Source organism: Protomyctophum parallelum (assembly GCF_964188405.1).
Source record: "Protomyctophum parallelum genome assembly, chromosome: 22".
Classification (NCBI taxonomy): Eukaryota; Metazoa; Chordata; class Actinopteri; order Myctophiformes; family Myctophidae; genus Protomyctophum; species Protomyctophum parallelum.
Genome location: NC_139714.1, coordinates 3,458,871 through 3,476,763, shown reverse-complemented (window position 1 = coordinate 3,476,763; position 17,893 = coordinate 3,458,871). Strand labels below are relative to the sequence as shown.

The window sequence follows — 17,893 nt, the reverse complement described above, 5'->3', positions numbered from 1 at the left end:
AGACTGCATGTGCTGTGGTCAACCGGGTCACTTTGTGTCCACCTATAGCCAGTAAAAGACAACACTCGCCAGATCAAACATGACGAACACCTAGACTAAACTCAGTACAGTAGCACATTTGGTGAAAGTTTTTCCTTGGGCCTACTAATTAAAAATCACCCTCGTGCCCATACAAAAAGCTGGGCATAGGAAAAAAATAAAACGTAAAACGTATATGGAAGTGAGAAAAAAAAAGTGTGGCCCATTGGTACAAGAAATCTAGCACTAATCAGTCCTGTGGTTTGCAAGATTAGCTCCAGACAAACTGACACACATGTACGCACACAGACTCTTATAGACAGCTCAGCTTGGCCTGGCTAGGCGAGCCATGCCATGCATTAGGACAAATCAAGGCAAAGAGAGGACCAGCGTCTAGCCCTGGGTTTATGGCTGACCTCTCCTCAACGCACCTGGCAGTGGCCGAGGTGGAGACAGCTTGGGGTTGCTGCTGGGCGTGTGGAGGCTGCAGATCCTAATGAAGGCAGACATCAATAGAATGTAAACGATGCCAATAAACAGCACTACCCACCAGTAAATCACAATCCACTCACCAATGGTCTTATACAGCTCCAGATTAAAAAGGTTCTTCAAAAGCCTTGAGAGAGGCCCGTCCGCGTCCACCGGACGACACTTCAAGAGAACGTCACAAAATCCCTTTAAGTCGTTGCAGGGTGATCCAGGCTGCAGAGTTATGTGCTTCTTCCTAAAGAAATGGGCCCATTTCTCAGAACCTGTGCTGCTACAGGTGTCGGGCTTCGCTGGTTCCATGCAGCAGACATGGCACTGCATGGCTTTCTCATCCGTGCCTTCTGGGCTCGAACAGGTGCACAACTCCAGGCCATATTTCTGACAGATGGAACCTGTGCAAACCCCATTGATGCAGACTTTTATGTTTGCATCGCAGGTGGTGTTGAAGTCTTCCTTGGACTGTGACCGAGGACACCCGACATCTTTACCGTTACACATGCCTTCATGGGCACACTCTGATACGAGTCTACACGTTTTACCTTGGTCCATTAGTTTGCATTGTACTGGGTCACAGCAAGGACCCTGACTGGGACTGCATTCTTTGCCGTCTTTCAGTTTGCACCTTTGGTCTTCATTCTCATCAGCGTTATGGCAGCACTCATCTTCGCACTGATCACGGAAGCCACAGTCACATTCTTCACCTTCCTCCACTATCCTATTTCCACAGATGGGCTGGTCGGATTCAACAAAGCATATCTTCATCCTCTTCTGCAGGATCTTACTCATTTTGTCAATGCTGCAGGGTGAGAACTTCCTGTTGTTGGGCAATTCCCCTGCTGTGGCTAGGGGAAACATGATGTAGTTACCCTGTGTTGCTCCTGGGATGCACGTAGGCGTGTCATCGTGAGGAGAGCCAAAGTTATGTCCTACCTCATGTGCAAAGGTGACTTGCGAAATCTTCAGAGGGACATGATGACCATAGTTCTTCACAGTGACAAGGCCCGTGTTCAGAGACCGCTTTATATTACCACTGAACACGCTATTCTTCGCACAGACGCCTGCGCCGACGGTCTGTGCTATCCAAGCCAAGCCAAGCACACCCCAGTCAAAGTCTCTGTTGGTGAATACATAGGCCAGACAGTAATCATCATGGTTCTGTTGTGAGAAGAGGTCTAAATACGTCTCCACACCGATGTTGGGAAAGCGGAAAGGATTGCTCATGTCATTCACAGCGCTGGTAGTGTTGATAATAATCCTTTTCACCACAAAGTTGATTTGACGGATGCCATTGAAATCTGTCGTCTGATAAATGGAGTTGATATCCTTCACAAAGCTGTTGATCACTTCGATGACCCTCGAATTCGTACGGTAGTATTCGGTGAAGTAGTGGTCAGTCTGGATCAAGAGCTCGCAGGTTGTCCTAATCACTCGACCATGAGCCTTGGACATCAGCGGCTTTCTAACTGGGCGGTCCACAACTGATGCCTGGTACTTCTGCATCCTCTCAAACACAGAGTGGTCAGCGTGGCCACTCTCTGGACCGCTGATGTCATCCTCATGATAGATGACAGAGTGAAAGGTCACGTTCCTCTCTTCGAAGTACCTCTCAGAGGCTTCTACGTAGTATGTGCCTCGGTGTGTTTGGATGGAGCCCTCGAAGCGGCCATCGACTACAGACCCATGAGTAACGGTGCCATTTTCACCCAATGCTTGTCCGGTGTAAATGAAATCGATATAGCTGATATCCAAGGGCAGGTCATCTCCCGATACCTTTACGGTGAGCTCTGGAGAAAAGGAGGTGTTGTCCCTCTTCAGCAGCAAGTTAAAGTACCTTCCGTGAGAGCGGAAGCCCAGCTGCAGTGTCTTGTCGTTGACTAGTGACTGCTGGCGCAGGGCTTCTGTGTCATATGACAGGCCCTCGTAATGGCGGATGTATTTGTTGAGAGGATTTGCATAGTGTCCTTTAATATTCCGTAGGCAGCAAACCATCAGAAAAAGTTTCACAAATATCATATTGAATACATTCATTGTAAGCGGAAGAAGCTCTCTATACGTACAGTATAGGGGAGCTTTGGTTTGCTTTTGTTTCCCTTTCCTATGGTTCTCCTTTTGATTCCTCTTAAAGAACAAAGTGGGCCTCTGTATGAACTAACCACAATCCATCTTTTGAGCAAGTGGCCGGTGACGTATGCCTACCCACGATGCGGTTATTGTTACGTCAGATGGTTTATATGTGTGTTGTCTCCATTAATAGCTTGCTGTGTGTAATTAGTGTGGTTGCCTATAGGCAAGCAGACTATGTGCTAGGCAACCACTCTTGCAAATCCACAGGATTGCGTCTTATCATCATACGTCATCATCATACATACATCATATCTCATTCTGGCCAATCACAATTTGCGCCCTCACTTGTCTCTCACTTGTCTTCAATGTTTGTGTTTACACACTTTTGTCTTCAATGTTTGTGTTTCCACGGACCCTCAAAGCTGGACATAGGAGGGGCTAGCGCCCCTCAAAAACATACAGTATGTCACATGTATATCTGACCCACCATAATCAAAAGGATAATGCAAAAACACCATAACACGCCATAACGCCATAACACCATGACCAATGCTCTGATCAGCGCAGTATAGCGGCCTGACCCGATGCAAGGCTGCAGACCAGCCGACATAGGCCTACTTAAGACTCTTGTCTTTCTCGTCTTTGGCACTCTGACCTAGAAATGATGAATGACATTGTCATATTTGTCAGGTGAAACAAGCACTGTTTCCATTGTGCACCTGTCACACACACTGTTAAAATTCGATACACCTTTGACTAATGCTCAGCATAAATGGCTCCATATCTCTGGCAACTGCACTGCATTTCTGTTTAACAGGTGGGGCAGATTGGGTTAACACAAGGCCTACGTATATGTAAAGAAAAGGTTGATGCTTGCTTGTTCATTTTGAACTGCTGCTCTAGCTCTACATGTATGTAAACTATGTATCCTGCCAGTGTCATATCTTTACGTGACTGCTATCTTGAAGTGTCACATCATGTCAACGATCAAAATCATGTGGTGACTGATAATAGATACCATCTTTCTTTTTGAGGGGCCTCCTATATACAGCTTTTGTCCACACACATCTCAATATTTGCCATTGACAATGACAGGAGAAATTAGGTCATATGTAGATGAGCAAATCGGCAAACCAATCACATAAATTCAGTTGTTCATAAGATTATGTATGATGATGTATAAGGATAAGAGCACCCCTCACTTCACACAGGTGTGATTTTTAGATTACTACGCAGAGTGAAGCCTTTACCACACACGTTACAAGTTAAGGGCTTTCCCCTGTATGAGTCCTCATGTGTGTTTTTAGATTACTAAATCCTTTACCATGCACAAACTGTACAAATAATGGGGTTTTCACCTCTATGAGTCCTCAATGTGTATTTTTACTCCTTTACCACAAATAAAGGGCTTTTCCCCTGTATGACTATGAATCCTTGTGTGCCTCGTCAGAATTTCCTTCCTATTAAAACATTTGCCACACTCTGTACAACTAAAGTGTTTCTTCCCTGTGTGAGTCCTCATGGAGTGAGTTTGTTTTGATGATTCCAGGTCCTGGGACAGCTTGGTGCTCAAAGACAGTCTTTGTTCTTCCACATGTTGTGTCTTGTGTGATTTCCCTGCACTGTGTTTAAAGTTGATGTGTTTAAAGTTGACTGACCTTCACTGGTCTCCTCTGAATCATCACTGTCTTCAGTGTCAGATTCAGAACACTGTGGAGCCCAGTCATCACTGTCTTCAGTGTCAGATTCAGAACACTGTGAAGAGAGGAGCTGGTCATCACTAGTTGGTTGTGATGTTCCACAGTCCTCTATATCAGCACTGGATAGGCCTGTCTGGTACGGCCCTGTCCTGGTTTTCCTCCTACCTATCAAATAGAAGTTACTTTGTCAATCTAGCCGAGTTTGACTCAGACAAACACAACATCAGTTCTGGTATTCCACAGGGCTCGATTCTTGGCCCTCTGCTTTTCTCCTTGTACATACTGCCATTGGGCGAACTCATTGCCAATCACGGAGTCAATTTTCATTTCTATGCTGATGATACCCAACTATATCTTTCTGTGGCTCCAGATGATCCCTGTGCTTTAGACCCACTGGTTACCTGTCTGTCTAGCATCAAATGTTGGATGAGTGAGAACTTTCTCAAGCTAAATGAGGATAAGACAGAAGTTCTCATAATCGGTTCTAGTGAACAGAAAGAATCAATATTAAGCAGACTTGGCAACCTGACTGTAGAAAGTAACAGTACAGTAAAGAACCTGGGGGTTATTATTGAATTGAAATTGAATTTTAATTCACACATTAATCATGTTACCAAGATTGCCTTTTTTCACCTTAGAAATATTGCACGAATCAGAGCCTATGTGTCCTTGGACACGCCTTTGTTTTTTCTCGGCTTGATTACTGCAATGCACTTTTTTCAGGACTGCCTAAGAAAACAACTGACAGTTTACAACTTGTCCAAAATGCAGCAGCCAGAGTTTTAACTAGAACTAGAGAGAACATATTACTCCAGTTTTGGCATCACTGCACTGGCTTCCGGTTGTTTTTAGGATTGATTTTAAAATTATTTTACTTGTCTATAAAGCTCTCAATGGTCTCGCACCTTCCTACCTACATGACTGCCTGCCTAAATATGTCCCAAACCGCCCCCTAAGGTCTTCCACTGCTGGCCTGCTCGCTTTGCCTACAAAAATGGCAACAAAAAAATACGGGGAAGCAGCTTTTTGCTTCTACGGGCCGTCGGGCATGGAACAAGCTCCCACTGTACCTTCGTCAGGCAGCCTCTGTAGACATTTTTTAAGCTCAGTTCAAGACCCACTTCTACAACATTGCTTTTAATTGATCTTTTATGTTTTTTATTTTTGTTATTCATGTCCTCACTGTATTGCATTACTGCTTGTTTTTTTTTTTATGTCGTTGCCTTGCTTTTCTTTTATTCTTCATTGTTCTGTAAAGCACTTTGAGCTGCATTTCATGTCATGAAAGGTGCTATACAAATAAAGTTTTATTATTATTATTATTATTATTATCATGACGTAACATGTCCCACTGAGAAAAAGACGGCTATTAGACGTGCGTCGAAAAATGTGATACGTTTTTTAGAAGTCTATTCTTAGATTAGACGTTGATTAGTGGTTGTTTACACGTCCATATATAGACCGTCTATATATAGACGTTTAAACAACCGCTAATCAACGGCCCTTTAGACAAATATTAGACGTAGACCAAAGAATGCTCAGTGGGGTCTATATGTTCAGACACGTAAATTCTCCATTCATTGTCAATGGGAATTTAATGTTTGTGTAAGACGAAAATCTACACTAATAGCTGAATATAAAAATTAAAAACATATATAAAAGTCCAGGAAAATACAGAAAGGGGTCATTTTCAAGATGGCATATAATGGATATCTCAAATACTAGGTAAATAGTGTTTGTGGTGACTAACCTGGTGTCTAACCCTAGGAATGTGACTGAGTCAGTGAAATTAACGTAAATTAATTATTTATTGACAAATCCAAGATGGCATCCCAGAGTGATGTTAAACAATAATATGAAAAACCTATAGAGGCTTTAATAATATACATATAGGCATGCTTAATAACGTACAAAAAAACTAGCAACATAGAACTCCTGGAAAGGCAGAATGTTCAAGATGTTCCATAATAGCTGCCAGGAGCTTAAATGGCTATATCTTAATTACCATTCAACCTAGAAAGGTGGTTTTGGTGTCTAACCTGTTGGGGCTCAAGGAATGTGACTGAATCAGTGAAATTACATTAATCAGTTAATCATTCATTGCCAATATTATTTCATAGGCCTATGGCCCTGTCTATTTCTCATAAAAAGTGCTTGTTTAATAAGGCTTGTTTAAAGAATGAAATAATATGAGCAAATTATACATTTCCAGAATCCTTAGGGTCATGTCAGTATTGCCGTTATTGTGGAGTGTGTCTGTGATGTTATTTGATGCCACAGGACTAAAAGAAAATACATATGGTTTAGGCAAAAATGGTGGAAGAATGTGTGCTAATAAAAGTTTGAAGGACTCCAGTGACCACTGTATTGTAATGTAGAAGACATTGTGTTTATTTATGTTTTCCAGGTTATCTCTCCTACCAACATCAATACAGCATGGAATTGTGGACAAAACATAGTTTTGGTTCTGAGAAGCTAAATGTCATCAAATTGTGATCCGTGGCTCAAATCCCGAATAAATAATGGGCCTTGACATGAAAATAGTTGAAAAGCACTGATCTAGGTGGAAAAGAAAAATTATCTCTCCTTTTTTTCGAATTAATCTGTATTTGTTGGTTTAGCAAACTATTTCTGGTTCTTGAGCAGTTCATCAATATGGGTTTTATACATGTTCTTCACATCTTCCAGGTCCAGCCTCAAATCAGTAGCCTCCTCTGCCTTCTCTCCATACATCTGGAGTACGGTATTGTGTCTCTGCTCCAGATCTTTGATTTGGACCTTCAGCTTAGGGATGTCCTTCAACTTGTCCTCCATCTCCTCGTTCTGATTGGCGAGTCGAACCAACTCCTCAGCCATGACTGCGCGACTCCTCTCCAGACCGGAGATCTCCAGTTGTAGCTGTGTTATCTTCCCCAATCTCAGTTTGAGTTGAGTCTGGAGGTTCTCTATGATGGTGGAGCCTCCACCTTCGTAGAAGTTGTTGCCACTCATGGATAGGGACATGGTGGTTAGGGAGTACTTGAGAGGGCCGTCCTGAGATAGCACAGAGGTATCCAGACCAGTACTATTCGGCTGGCTGATTGAGCTGGAGTGGAACAGTGGGGTGAGGAGCTCTCCAGCAGAGAGTACTGTGGCCTTCCTCTCCCTTTCCTTAAGGTCTTCTTGTGCTAGGCAGCATTTACTGTTCCTCTCTTGGCCCACGTTCATTCTCTCCACCTCCAGCTGACTGATCAGTAGCAGGTTCTCTTTCTTCGCCTCTTCTAAAGCTTGACTGTGGTCCCCTCGCTGATTTTCCAGCTCATTGTGCAGCCTGCTGCTTTCATCCTCCAGTCTCTCCCTCTTACGCTTCTCTGTGTCCAGCTGTCCCAGGACACGGCTGTTCTCTTGATGCAGCAGGGAATTCTGGGTCTCGAGATTAGCCAACTGAGCCTTGATGGCGAGCAGCTCATCAGTTGCGGAACACTCCTTATCCATGGCAACGGCCAACTGTGCCTGGGCATCCACTAGCCTATCAGAGATGCTCTTCTCCAGCTTTTCCCAAGACGCTGTCTTGACTCCCAGTGTGGCTTGCAGGTTCTCAACTTGCCGGAGCAGTGGCCACGTCACAGACATAACATTTTGAGTCAACACCTGGTTCCTGGTTTCTGACTCCTGCAGTCTCTGTTGGATCTCACTGATCTCATCTCTCATGTAATCCTCTTTTCTGCCCTGCTGGTGCTCAGCCCTCTGCAATGCCAGTCTCAGGTCAGCCACTTGGTTTTCCAGAGCCTCCCGCTGTACACAGGCATCCTCTTGGGCTTTCTGCAGGGCCATGCTAAGCTCCTCCTTGGCCTGGGTCTCTCTGCTCAGAGCCGCCTCCTGTGCTAAACTGGCCATCCTAGCTTTGGTCTTGTGGAGCTCTGCCAGCTCCTCATAAGCACTGTCCAGATCAGACTGCAGGATCCTCTTGTTCTCCTGCAGGTCCTCAAAGTCAGTCTTCAGCCTGCCGAGCTCCTTCTCTTGACGCTGAACTTCACCTTTCAGCTTCTTGATGTTCTCTCTGTGTTGCTTCTCCATCTCTTCCTTCGCATTCAGCACCTGATGCAGATGTTCGAGTTCCTCTTCCTGTTCCTTGACTTTCTTGCTCTGTTTAAGGATCCTGGCGTCATTTTCCTTCTCCTTCACACGCAGCTTCTTGATGATGTTGGAGTGCTGCAGCTGTTGCTTGGACAGTTTCTCGCCTTCCTCCATGAGGCCTCTGATCTGCTTCTCCTTGTCTCTAATGATCTCGATCATCTTATTATTGTTCAGTCTGGCAGATTGCTCTTCTTGCATGCCCTTCATTTCCTTCATTTCCCTCTCCTTGCAGGCCAGCTGAGCCTTCCTCTCTGCTTCAATGAGACGCTGTGTGAACTCATCTTTCAGAGACTTAATTGTAGAGCTCTCCTCTTTTAGGCTTAGCACTTCATCTTTGAGGTTTCCACATGCTTCTTCAAGCCTAGTTTTATCTTTGTTAGCTGTGTGCAGCTGTGACTCCTTCTCCTGCAGATGACTTGACAGTTCAACAATCGCCTTCTGAAGCTCCAGAATATGACACGTGGAGACACTTTCACTTTTCTCTACTGTAATCGGCTGTATGAGGTGCTGGTTAGCACCTGGCAGTGTGACACCCCTGATCCCTGCCTCCTGCTCCATCACCTCTTCAGGCTGCGCAATGTTAATAGGTGTGATGCTCTGACACATCTCCAGCTGGTCCACTGGCTGGTCCCTTATTATTTCAGTGGGCCCCAATTTCACCTCCTCCTCCTCCTTCTCCCCCTCCTCCTCTACTTCCTCTTTCTTCACCAGCACTACCTTCTCATTCTGAACCTTCTGAACAGCTGATGACACAGTCACCACAGGGGCAGGGCCGGTTGTGACATACACAAGTGTATAAATCCCGGGGATCTCAGCATCCAATTCGACCTGTCCGGGACTCCAGCTATCTAGCGAACACACGCTGAATGAGTCGACACACTCAACAGCCTCTAAGGAGCCGCCACTCTTCGTGAGCTGGGGGTTGTCTTCTGGGGGTAGGTCGTCAGGGGTGGGGGTTAATGAAAGCTGGACGGAGCCCTGCATTGAGTGAATGCTGCCTGTACCCTCCCACGGCTCCTGCCTGGGTCTGGCTGAGCTCTTGCTGGTTGAGCTCTCACTCAGCATGCTTCCGTGATCCACCAACTCAATGTCGCTGGTGGTAGACGTGTCCAGGGTGCTGATTGGAGGAGGGATGTCATTCTGATGGTCCTCTATCTTCGGCCCATTAGACTCCAGGAGGATCTTGTTAAGGAACGAGGGAGCCGATGTGTCAGACAGGGAAGAGCTTGTAGTTTCAGAGGTGACAGTAGGAGGTGCATAGGGTGCATTGGCGACATCCTGCGTAACCAGTGGTTCTGAAGAAGTTGGAGGTAATTGTTTCATTTGTGAATCCACAGAATTCTCTGTTTGTACCCTGCTCTTCTTGGTCATTTCGCTGTTGTCGTCACTGGGATGATTGCTTGAAGATGAAACCGGAGACACTGGCATGAGGACTGTGTCTGGACGTGATGAGGATGGTGCAAACTCAGATTGAGCCATCTGACTATCTACATCTTCCCGGTTCTCTCCACTTACGTCAGCAGGAGCCAGCTTGAGAGTTTCTTCATCATCGTAGATCATGCCGGTCCCCTGGCTCTTCTCTTGCAGCTGTCTTCTGGATATAGGAGGCACTGATACAGCCTGGGTGTTTTCGACACTCTTTTCAAAGGCACGAACACTCTTTGACTCATCCATGACGGCGTTCGAGATAAGAGTGGTGATAGCCTCGGATGAAGGAGGAGGGATATCTGCGGTCTCTTCAGAGGGAGAGTCACATTCTGTCATTCCCCACCCAACCCTTAATGGCGTCTTCACTGGCAGATCGTCGTCGGGTATCACAACAGTGTCATTCCATTGGTCCTCTTTGAGTTCCAGGACTCTGTCAATGGACTTTTGAGCTGTTGTCAAAGCTTGCTTGGCAAAAGTGGACAGCTGGGCTGCATTGAACCAACTCATAGTTGGAGTCTGTTCTCTAGACAACACGTCCAGTGTTTGTTAATGAGAGTAAGTTAACACGTTGCGATGCCAACCAACCCGTTATACTTTGCTTCGGTTTGTAATTCTGAATTTTGTTGTACGAAACCCAGTTCTGTTACGTGTTACGGCCAAACACATAACACAGAATCAACACTAGTAGCTACAGCTAAATATCTGTTCGGCTGGTTAAACTGCTTCAATCACAACAGAAATATTTCCATAGTTTGGCATTTCTGTCGGCTTTGTTGTTTGAGCATCGTCCAGTGCTTTAGTCGCTTTCAACTTATAGCCCATGTAGATGAAGTGTTACCCCGTATACTTGCTACTCTGCAATCTTATGCATTATATCATCAGTGATGTCGCTTGGCTCAAGCACCGGGAGGAAAGTGTTTATAGGAAACATGTTCACATAATCTGAATGTTTCTCTATTGGATGATGCGTTACAAAGCTATTGTGCTAGTTTAAATAAACTCAATTCAAACATAAAGTGCATCAAATTATGTTTCCCTCCTTTATGTTGTTGGTGACATCACATTTCCACCCTCACACGTGTGTCTCTGTGTGGGGGATTATGCCCAAATGTAGACATACCTGGCTTCACAGCACTGACGTAAGCCATAGATCCCTGACGTCATTAAGTTTCTTGGCCTATACTGGCATGCACAAGCAATGTGATGCTGATCAGTTTGGAATCAGCTGTGGACAGACAGACGGACGGACGGACGGACGGAAAGACAAACCATACATCATTATTAAATGTTTTAAGAGGGAGAGAGAGAGAGAGAAAAAGAGAGAGACCTCCTTGTCTATATATGAACCTTTTTTGAGAAAGGATATCCCCTTGAGATGTATCATCTCGTTTTCGAGGTGCATTTCGGGGTTATGTAGTCTGAAATGTATTGAAATCTATGCATTTCAGAACACATCTGTATAGCCTATATGTATGTTTTGCAGTTTGAAATTGTTATATGAAAAAAAGAGGGGTGCTATTATCATCTTACAACATCGAGGAGGTGATGTAATGATGATGTAAAACAAACAGTGACAAAACAAACATTACATTCTCTTTATTGTTAATGGTGTTTTTGAAACAAGCATTGAACTAAAAACAAACATTAAACCTGTATATGGGAGGGGCTAGCGCGGCAGCGCCCCTCAAAAATAAAATAAAATAATGCTTTTGGAAAATAATGTAAATTATTCATGATTTGAACCTGCTAAAATTACCCTTCAACGTATTGTTTATGCCATCCACAAGTTTTATAATAAGAGTTTTCCAAATGAACAACATAAAAGTTGATTCTGAATCTGAACTGTTCTTTAAATGGGCACAATATTAATTCTATTGATTTATATTTATATTAGATTTTAAAAACCCAACATTTAACATCCCACATCAGCAGTCAAGACGTACCGGCTATTGGGCAGGTATTAGAAATACTACTGACATGACATCCTTGTGAAAACACTGATAAATAAGATCATAAATAATATAAGGTCCCATGCATACTGAATGGATCTCAGGAGTTGTTTCAGTCATGAAGAACTGTGTCACTAGCCTACTGTTTGCCAACCAACCCTTTATACTGTGTTTTGGTTTGTAATTCTGAATGTCAACTAGTAGCTATAGCACAGCTGTACCAAACACACAACACAGAATCAACAATCTCTTGGGCCGGTTAAAATCCCAAATTGACTGCAAGTAAAAAGATCACAACCCCTCTATCTAGGATAACTGCTTCAATCACAACATAATTCCATAGTTTGGCGTCTCTGTCGGCTTTGTTGTTCGAGCATCGTCCAGTGTTTTAGTAGCTTTCAACTTATAGCCCAATCCTATGCATTATATCATCAGTGATGTCACTTAATGGCTCAAGCGACGGGAAGAAAGAATAATTTTAGGAAACATGTTCACATAATCTGAACGTTTCTCTATTGTTCTTCTTTAAATAAGCTTAATTCAAACTTAAGTGCACCAAATTACCTTTCCCTCCTTTATGTTCACATCACATCACATCACATCACATTTACAACCTCACACGTGTGTGTCTCTGTACAGACAGACAGACAGACAGACAGACAGACAGACAGACAGACAGACAGACAGACAGACAGAACATACATTACCCACTTCAGCCCTATACATGTGAGCTTGTAGATTCATTCCTCATTCTCCTTGTTATTGTACCGGGGGCGAGCAGGGTCTGAACGCTCAGCAGCCTGGTTAATGGTCCTACTACGTCTGATGGCATTATTTCACTGGACACATTTACATTAACTACTGCTGTGACCTACTGCGTCTGTCTGTCTGTCTGTCTGTCTGTGTGTGTGTGTGCGCGTGTGTGCGCGTGCGTGGTGTGAGAGTAATAACTGCGGTGATCAGCCACATACTCCCACAGGGTGGCTTTATACCACTTAGGCGAAGACAGTGTGATACGACTGATAGAAGACAATGAGAGAAAGGGAGAGATATAGAGCAAGGGCTTAGCCAATCAAATATCCATCTCTGTCACCGTTCTGCTTGCAGCAGACTATGAAAAAGCAATCCACTGCACCACGTCTATCATTTATCATTGCCATTGTCATGATCATCTCTCTCTCTCTCTCTCTCTCTCTCTCTCTCTCTCTCTCTGTAAATGTAGATGATGTCCTGATGAGGGCAGTAGAGGACCTGGTATCGTTTCCCATCTGTTGAAGTGTCATAGCAGAGCACATACCCCATATGGAAAAAAAAGTAGAAGAAACATATATGTTGTCCTGTTGCCTCCAATAGTAAGTATTTACATTTTTTATGTATGTCATTTACATGTATGTCATGTAAAGTACATACTCGATTTTATATGTGAACTCTTGAAAGTGGCCCATTTCATACAATCCTCATATAAGACAATAAAGTGAATCATGTATGAATCAAGTAAACAACATGTATGTGATCTATGAGGTAAGTACATGGCAAACTGTATTTTCCTTACATGTTCCATACAATGTTTGTAGTTTTAAATTATATGAGATATATCCTTTCCATATATAAAATGTATATGTAATGTATATAAATATATGTATTTTATGGTTTGTAACCATTTAATTTACAAGAAAAGTTTTTATAACTTACAGTTATATAAACATATAACAACATATAAACATATGTTTTATCTATGACTATATATACGTTTTTATATGTGAAGTGTATGATAGGTATAAAAAACATATGCGCTATAGACCCCTGGGAGATGCTGAGATGGAGCACCACACCTACTATACCATCAGCTCCCAATTCTTCCCGCATCACTTGCCGCACCCAAGCCATGCTACTCATACGCTGAGTTGCCAGGGGCCAGGATCGAACCCACAAACTTGTGGTCTTAAGGTGAGAGCTCTACCGACTGAGCTACCCAGACACAGCCTGACATATGTGAAGTGTTTGATATGCTCTCTTTATGTTTTTTGTTTTTTTTAGAAGATTCTTATAAGTTACCATAGCAGTATAAAATAAAATGCATTGGGAGGGACATGGGGGGACATTGGTGGTGACACTGGCAGGGGGGGCACTGGCTGGGGGGGGGGGCACTGGTTGGGGGGGCACTGGGGGGTTGTGTCACACTGGGGGGTTACTGGCTGGGGAGGACACTGGCTGGGGGCACTGGGGGGGAATCACACTGGGGGGACACTGGCTGGGGAGGACACTGGCTGGGGGGGGCATCACACTGGGGAGGACACTGGCTGGGGGGGGGCATCACACTGGGGAGGACACTGGCTGGGGGGGCATCACACTGGGGAGGACACTGGATGGGGGGGGGGGGGCATCACACTGGGGAGGACATTGGCTGGGAGGGGGGGCATCACACTGGGGAGGACACTGGCTGGGGGGGGGGGCATCACACTGGGGAGGACACTGGCTGGGGGGGGGGCATCACATTGGGGAGGACACTGGCTGGGGGGGGCATCACACTGGGGAGGACACTGGCTGGGGGGGGGCATCACACTGGGGAGGACACTGGCTGGGGGGGACATCACACTGGGGAGGACACTGGCTGGGGGGGGGGGGCATCACACTGGGGAGGACATTGGCTGGGAGGGGGGGCATCACACTGGGGAGGACACTGGCTGGGGGGGGGGGCATCACACTGGGGAGGACACTGGCTGGGGGGGGGGGGGGCATCACACTGGGGAGGACATTGGCTGGGAGGGGGGGCATCACACTGGGGAGGACACTGGCTGGGGGGGGGCATCACACTGGGGAGGACACTGGCTGGGGGGGGGGCATCACACTGGGGAGGACACTGGCTGGGGGGGGCATCACACTGGGGAGGACACTGGCTGGGGGGGGGGCATCACACTGGGGAGGACACTGGCTGGGGGGGACATCACACTGGGGAGGACACTGGCTGGGGGGGGCATCACACTGGGGAGGACACTGGCTGGGGAGGACACTGGCTGGGGGGGGCATCACACTGGGGAGGACACTGGCTGGGGAGGACACTGACTGGGGGGGCATCACACTGGGGAGGACACTGGCTGGGGGGGCACTGGGTGGGGGGGACACTGGCTGGGGGGGGCATCACACTGCATGGGGAGACACTGGCTGGGGGGGCATCACACTGGGGAGACACTGGCTGGGGGGATCTTAAATAATGTAGGAGTCATAAAATGTAAAAGGGAATACAACTCATTATTTTGTCATCTCATGTTATTTCATTGTAAGATTAGGTTTTGTTTAATTTGGATGTCTCTGTGACATACATGGCCTGTATTGTATGGTTTCTATACAATATCCTATCAGATTTTGGTTTCACTGATGTTTGCCCAACTCTACAAGTTACTCTTACACAATTACTAAGGATTTTGTATGTGGATTTACTGCAGTAATTATTTATAAGTTCATATATATTTCAATTTATACTAATTTACTAAGAATATTGTATGTGGATTTACCGTCACATATAGTTCCTATAAATGACAAAATTATATAAGTTTCACTTTACAAAAAAATACTATGGATCTTTGACTCTCTGCTTTGACTGTCATATATATTAACTACAAGTTTCATGTAAAACATATACAAATTTAGTTATTTTTTTCCATATGGGACTGTACAGTAGCCTACACATCAAAAACGTTGGTCATTTAGGCAGAAGTAGCTCTGCTACATCACATGTGCACTTGACTATATTTAGCCACTTAATTGGAGCCTAGAGTTCCTAATCTGGATCACCATGAGCACTTTGCTAAAATAGCAGATCTACAAGCTCACAAGTCACAATGCATTGTGTCGCGATGCGGTTAACTTGCAGCTTGGCTATTTCCGGTGAAGTGATATGGGGTCGTATTTTCGTCAGTGCTAAACCCCTTATCCCTAAACTTGTTTGCTTGCTTGCTTGCTTTTTTAAGGGGTGCTAGCCCCTTCTATAAACAGATTTTGTCCCCACACGTCTCAAGATTTGCCATTGACCACGGTAAGAGAATTCCGGTCAAAAATCCGCAACATTTTGTCCCCGCCCGTCTCAAGTTTTGCCATTGATGATGAGCGGAGAAATGACGTCAGAATTCCGCTAAATATGACGTAAATAATTAAACATCAAACATTAAACATCAAACATTAAACATCGCTCCATTGCCCATTGAAGGGGAAATTTACGTCATATGTAACCGAGCAAATCAGCTAACCAATCACAGGAAACAGGCGTTCTGATTGGCCAATGGCCAGTATGAGATGATGCATGATGATGAGAGCTGATAATTCCGCTAGCCTAAATATGACGTAAATTAAACATCAAAACATTAAACGCCATTGACATTGAAGGGAAAACTTATGTCATATGTAGACATCTGTGTGCTGTGGGTGCTCTGTGCCCTTCAGCGCCACCAGAGCACTCCACAGCACCTCTCAACACACCTGTCTCCCAGTTACAACCTCCCCACCTGAGTGCCGTCTGCAATCAGCTGATGAGACTACAAGAGCCAGTCCTGTCTGCAGCTCGGCGCCAGTTGGTCTCCAGTCTACGGTTGGTAAAGTTAGACAGCCAGTCCTCAGTGCCTGAGTTAGACAGTTTAACGTCACGCCGTTATAGGCCCGTTACTGTGCTTTGTTCTCCCCTCTGTGGACTTGCCACTGACTCACCTCTCCTCTCCAGTGTTTCCGGGACTCGAGCTCTGTGGAGCAGCCTACGGACCCCTGGACTTCCTTTTCCCCCCGAGTTTGTGAATAAAATCCACCCGGATGGGCTTTAACACTGCATTGCCTCTCCTTGTTGTGCATTTGGGTCACACCACACTCGAGTCATAACAACTATGGGTTTAACCCATTGAAACGGACAAAGCGTTCATTTTGGATTTTATCATCATAATATTGCAACATATTGCAACATATTGAAAGAAAGCAGATACAAGCTCACAGAGTGTCACTTCATGCCGCTCTGCAAGCTTCTAAATCTGTTAAAAAAGCATTTTTTTTGTGTGTGTCCTTGGCACAAAAAGGTTCAACTAAACTACTGATTTAGAAGGTGTCTGTAGAATCGCCCTCAGGTCTTATTGGGTCAAGTGGTTAATTGATGATTATTGTGTTCTTCTCTGTCTCAGTGAGGCTGGATTCCTGGCTTGAGACCACACATTTTGGGTGAGAAAAGCTGGCACTGGGACTGCTTTTGCCATCAACACAGCATTCACTGGGGCACAGTGGGCACTGTATTAATGGCACTATAATCCACTGCTCCTAATGTGATGGGTTAAATACAGAGGACACATTTTATGTATGGCATAGTGTAATAGAACACATTGCCTCACCATTCGTTGTTGTGCGCTTGTAGATCTGCTATATTAAGTCAATGCATTTTACTATATGTATTACGCATTCTATCAAATGGAATTTGCATGGTCTGAGCCTCAGACCACACCTCCACCCGCAAATATATAGAAGTCGGCATAATGTATAGTGGGTAGTGTGGCTGCAAGATTACAGATAGTGGAAGGTTCTAAACCCGCTATATGCGGGTAAGGTGGGGATTTCCCTGTGGTCCGACCTCCCGTCAGTTCGACCATGCATTAAGGACATGCCCAAATTGTGTTACAATGGATCCAATGCAGTTCTTATTTGGTCACAAGCTTTTCTAAATAGTTTTCATTGGTTAAATATTTATAAACCCCACAAACAGACTTAACCACTTTCAACCTTGCATCCCTACTGTATTTTTCGGCATTTTTCAAAAACAGAGACAGAACATAACTCGTTGTGCAGCTTTACTCTTGACATTCTTTTCTCACTTCATTTCTTTCCCTTTCCTTCTTGCCTGGGTTAATACCATTAATAATCTGAGCAGAACGCTGGCCGGCTCGCGAAGACAATGATTAGCGTCGAGGAAGAGCCCATAAACTGACGGACTTAATTAAAGGGGAGTAGCCTTTCAACAGTGGGAGGGCTATTAAATTAGCAACATTGTGGCTCCATGCCTCACTGACAAAGTACAATGGGGCATGAAATAATATGAGGCAGGCACATTGGTGGTACACAGATCTGAAAGAGCTGGAAATGGACATGTCCCGCAGAAGGGACTAT

The 17,893-nt window shown here is 44.9% G+C and overlaps 2 protein-coding genes across 2 annotated transcripts; both read right to left on the bottom strand.

The window, feature by feature from the left end:
- Window positions 1–423: 423 nt before the first annotated feature.
- LOC310853621 (disintegrin and metalloproteinase domain-containing protein 10-like) lies at window positions 424–2,520 on the bottom strand (the record flags this gene model as incomplete). The annotated part of the gene is made up of 1 exon (XM_083758012.1): window positions 424–2,520. One exon carries the CDS (start codon window positions 2,518–2,520, stop codon window positions 424–426), a length of 2,097 nt encoding a protein of 698 aa, XP_083614138.1.
- Window positions 2,521–6,896: 4,376 nt separating this feature from the next.
- Window positions 6,897–10,322, bottom strand: LOC310853620 (TATA element modulatory factor-like; the record flags this gene model as incomplete). Its single annotated transcript, XM_083758011.1, has 1 exon — window positions 6,897–10,322. One exon carries the CDS (start codon window positions 10,320–10,322, stop codon window positions 6,897–6,899), a length of 3,426 nt encoding a protein of 1,141 aa, XP_083614137.1.
- Window positions 10,323–17,893: the final 7,571 nt, after the last annotated feature.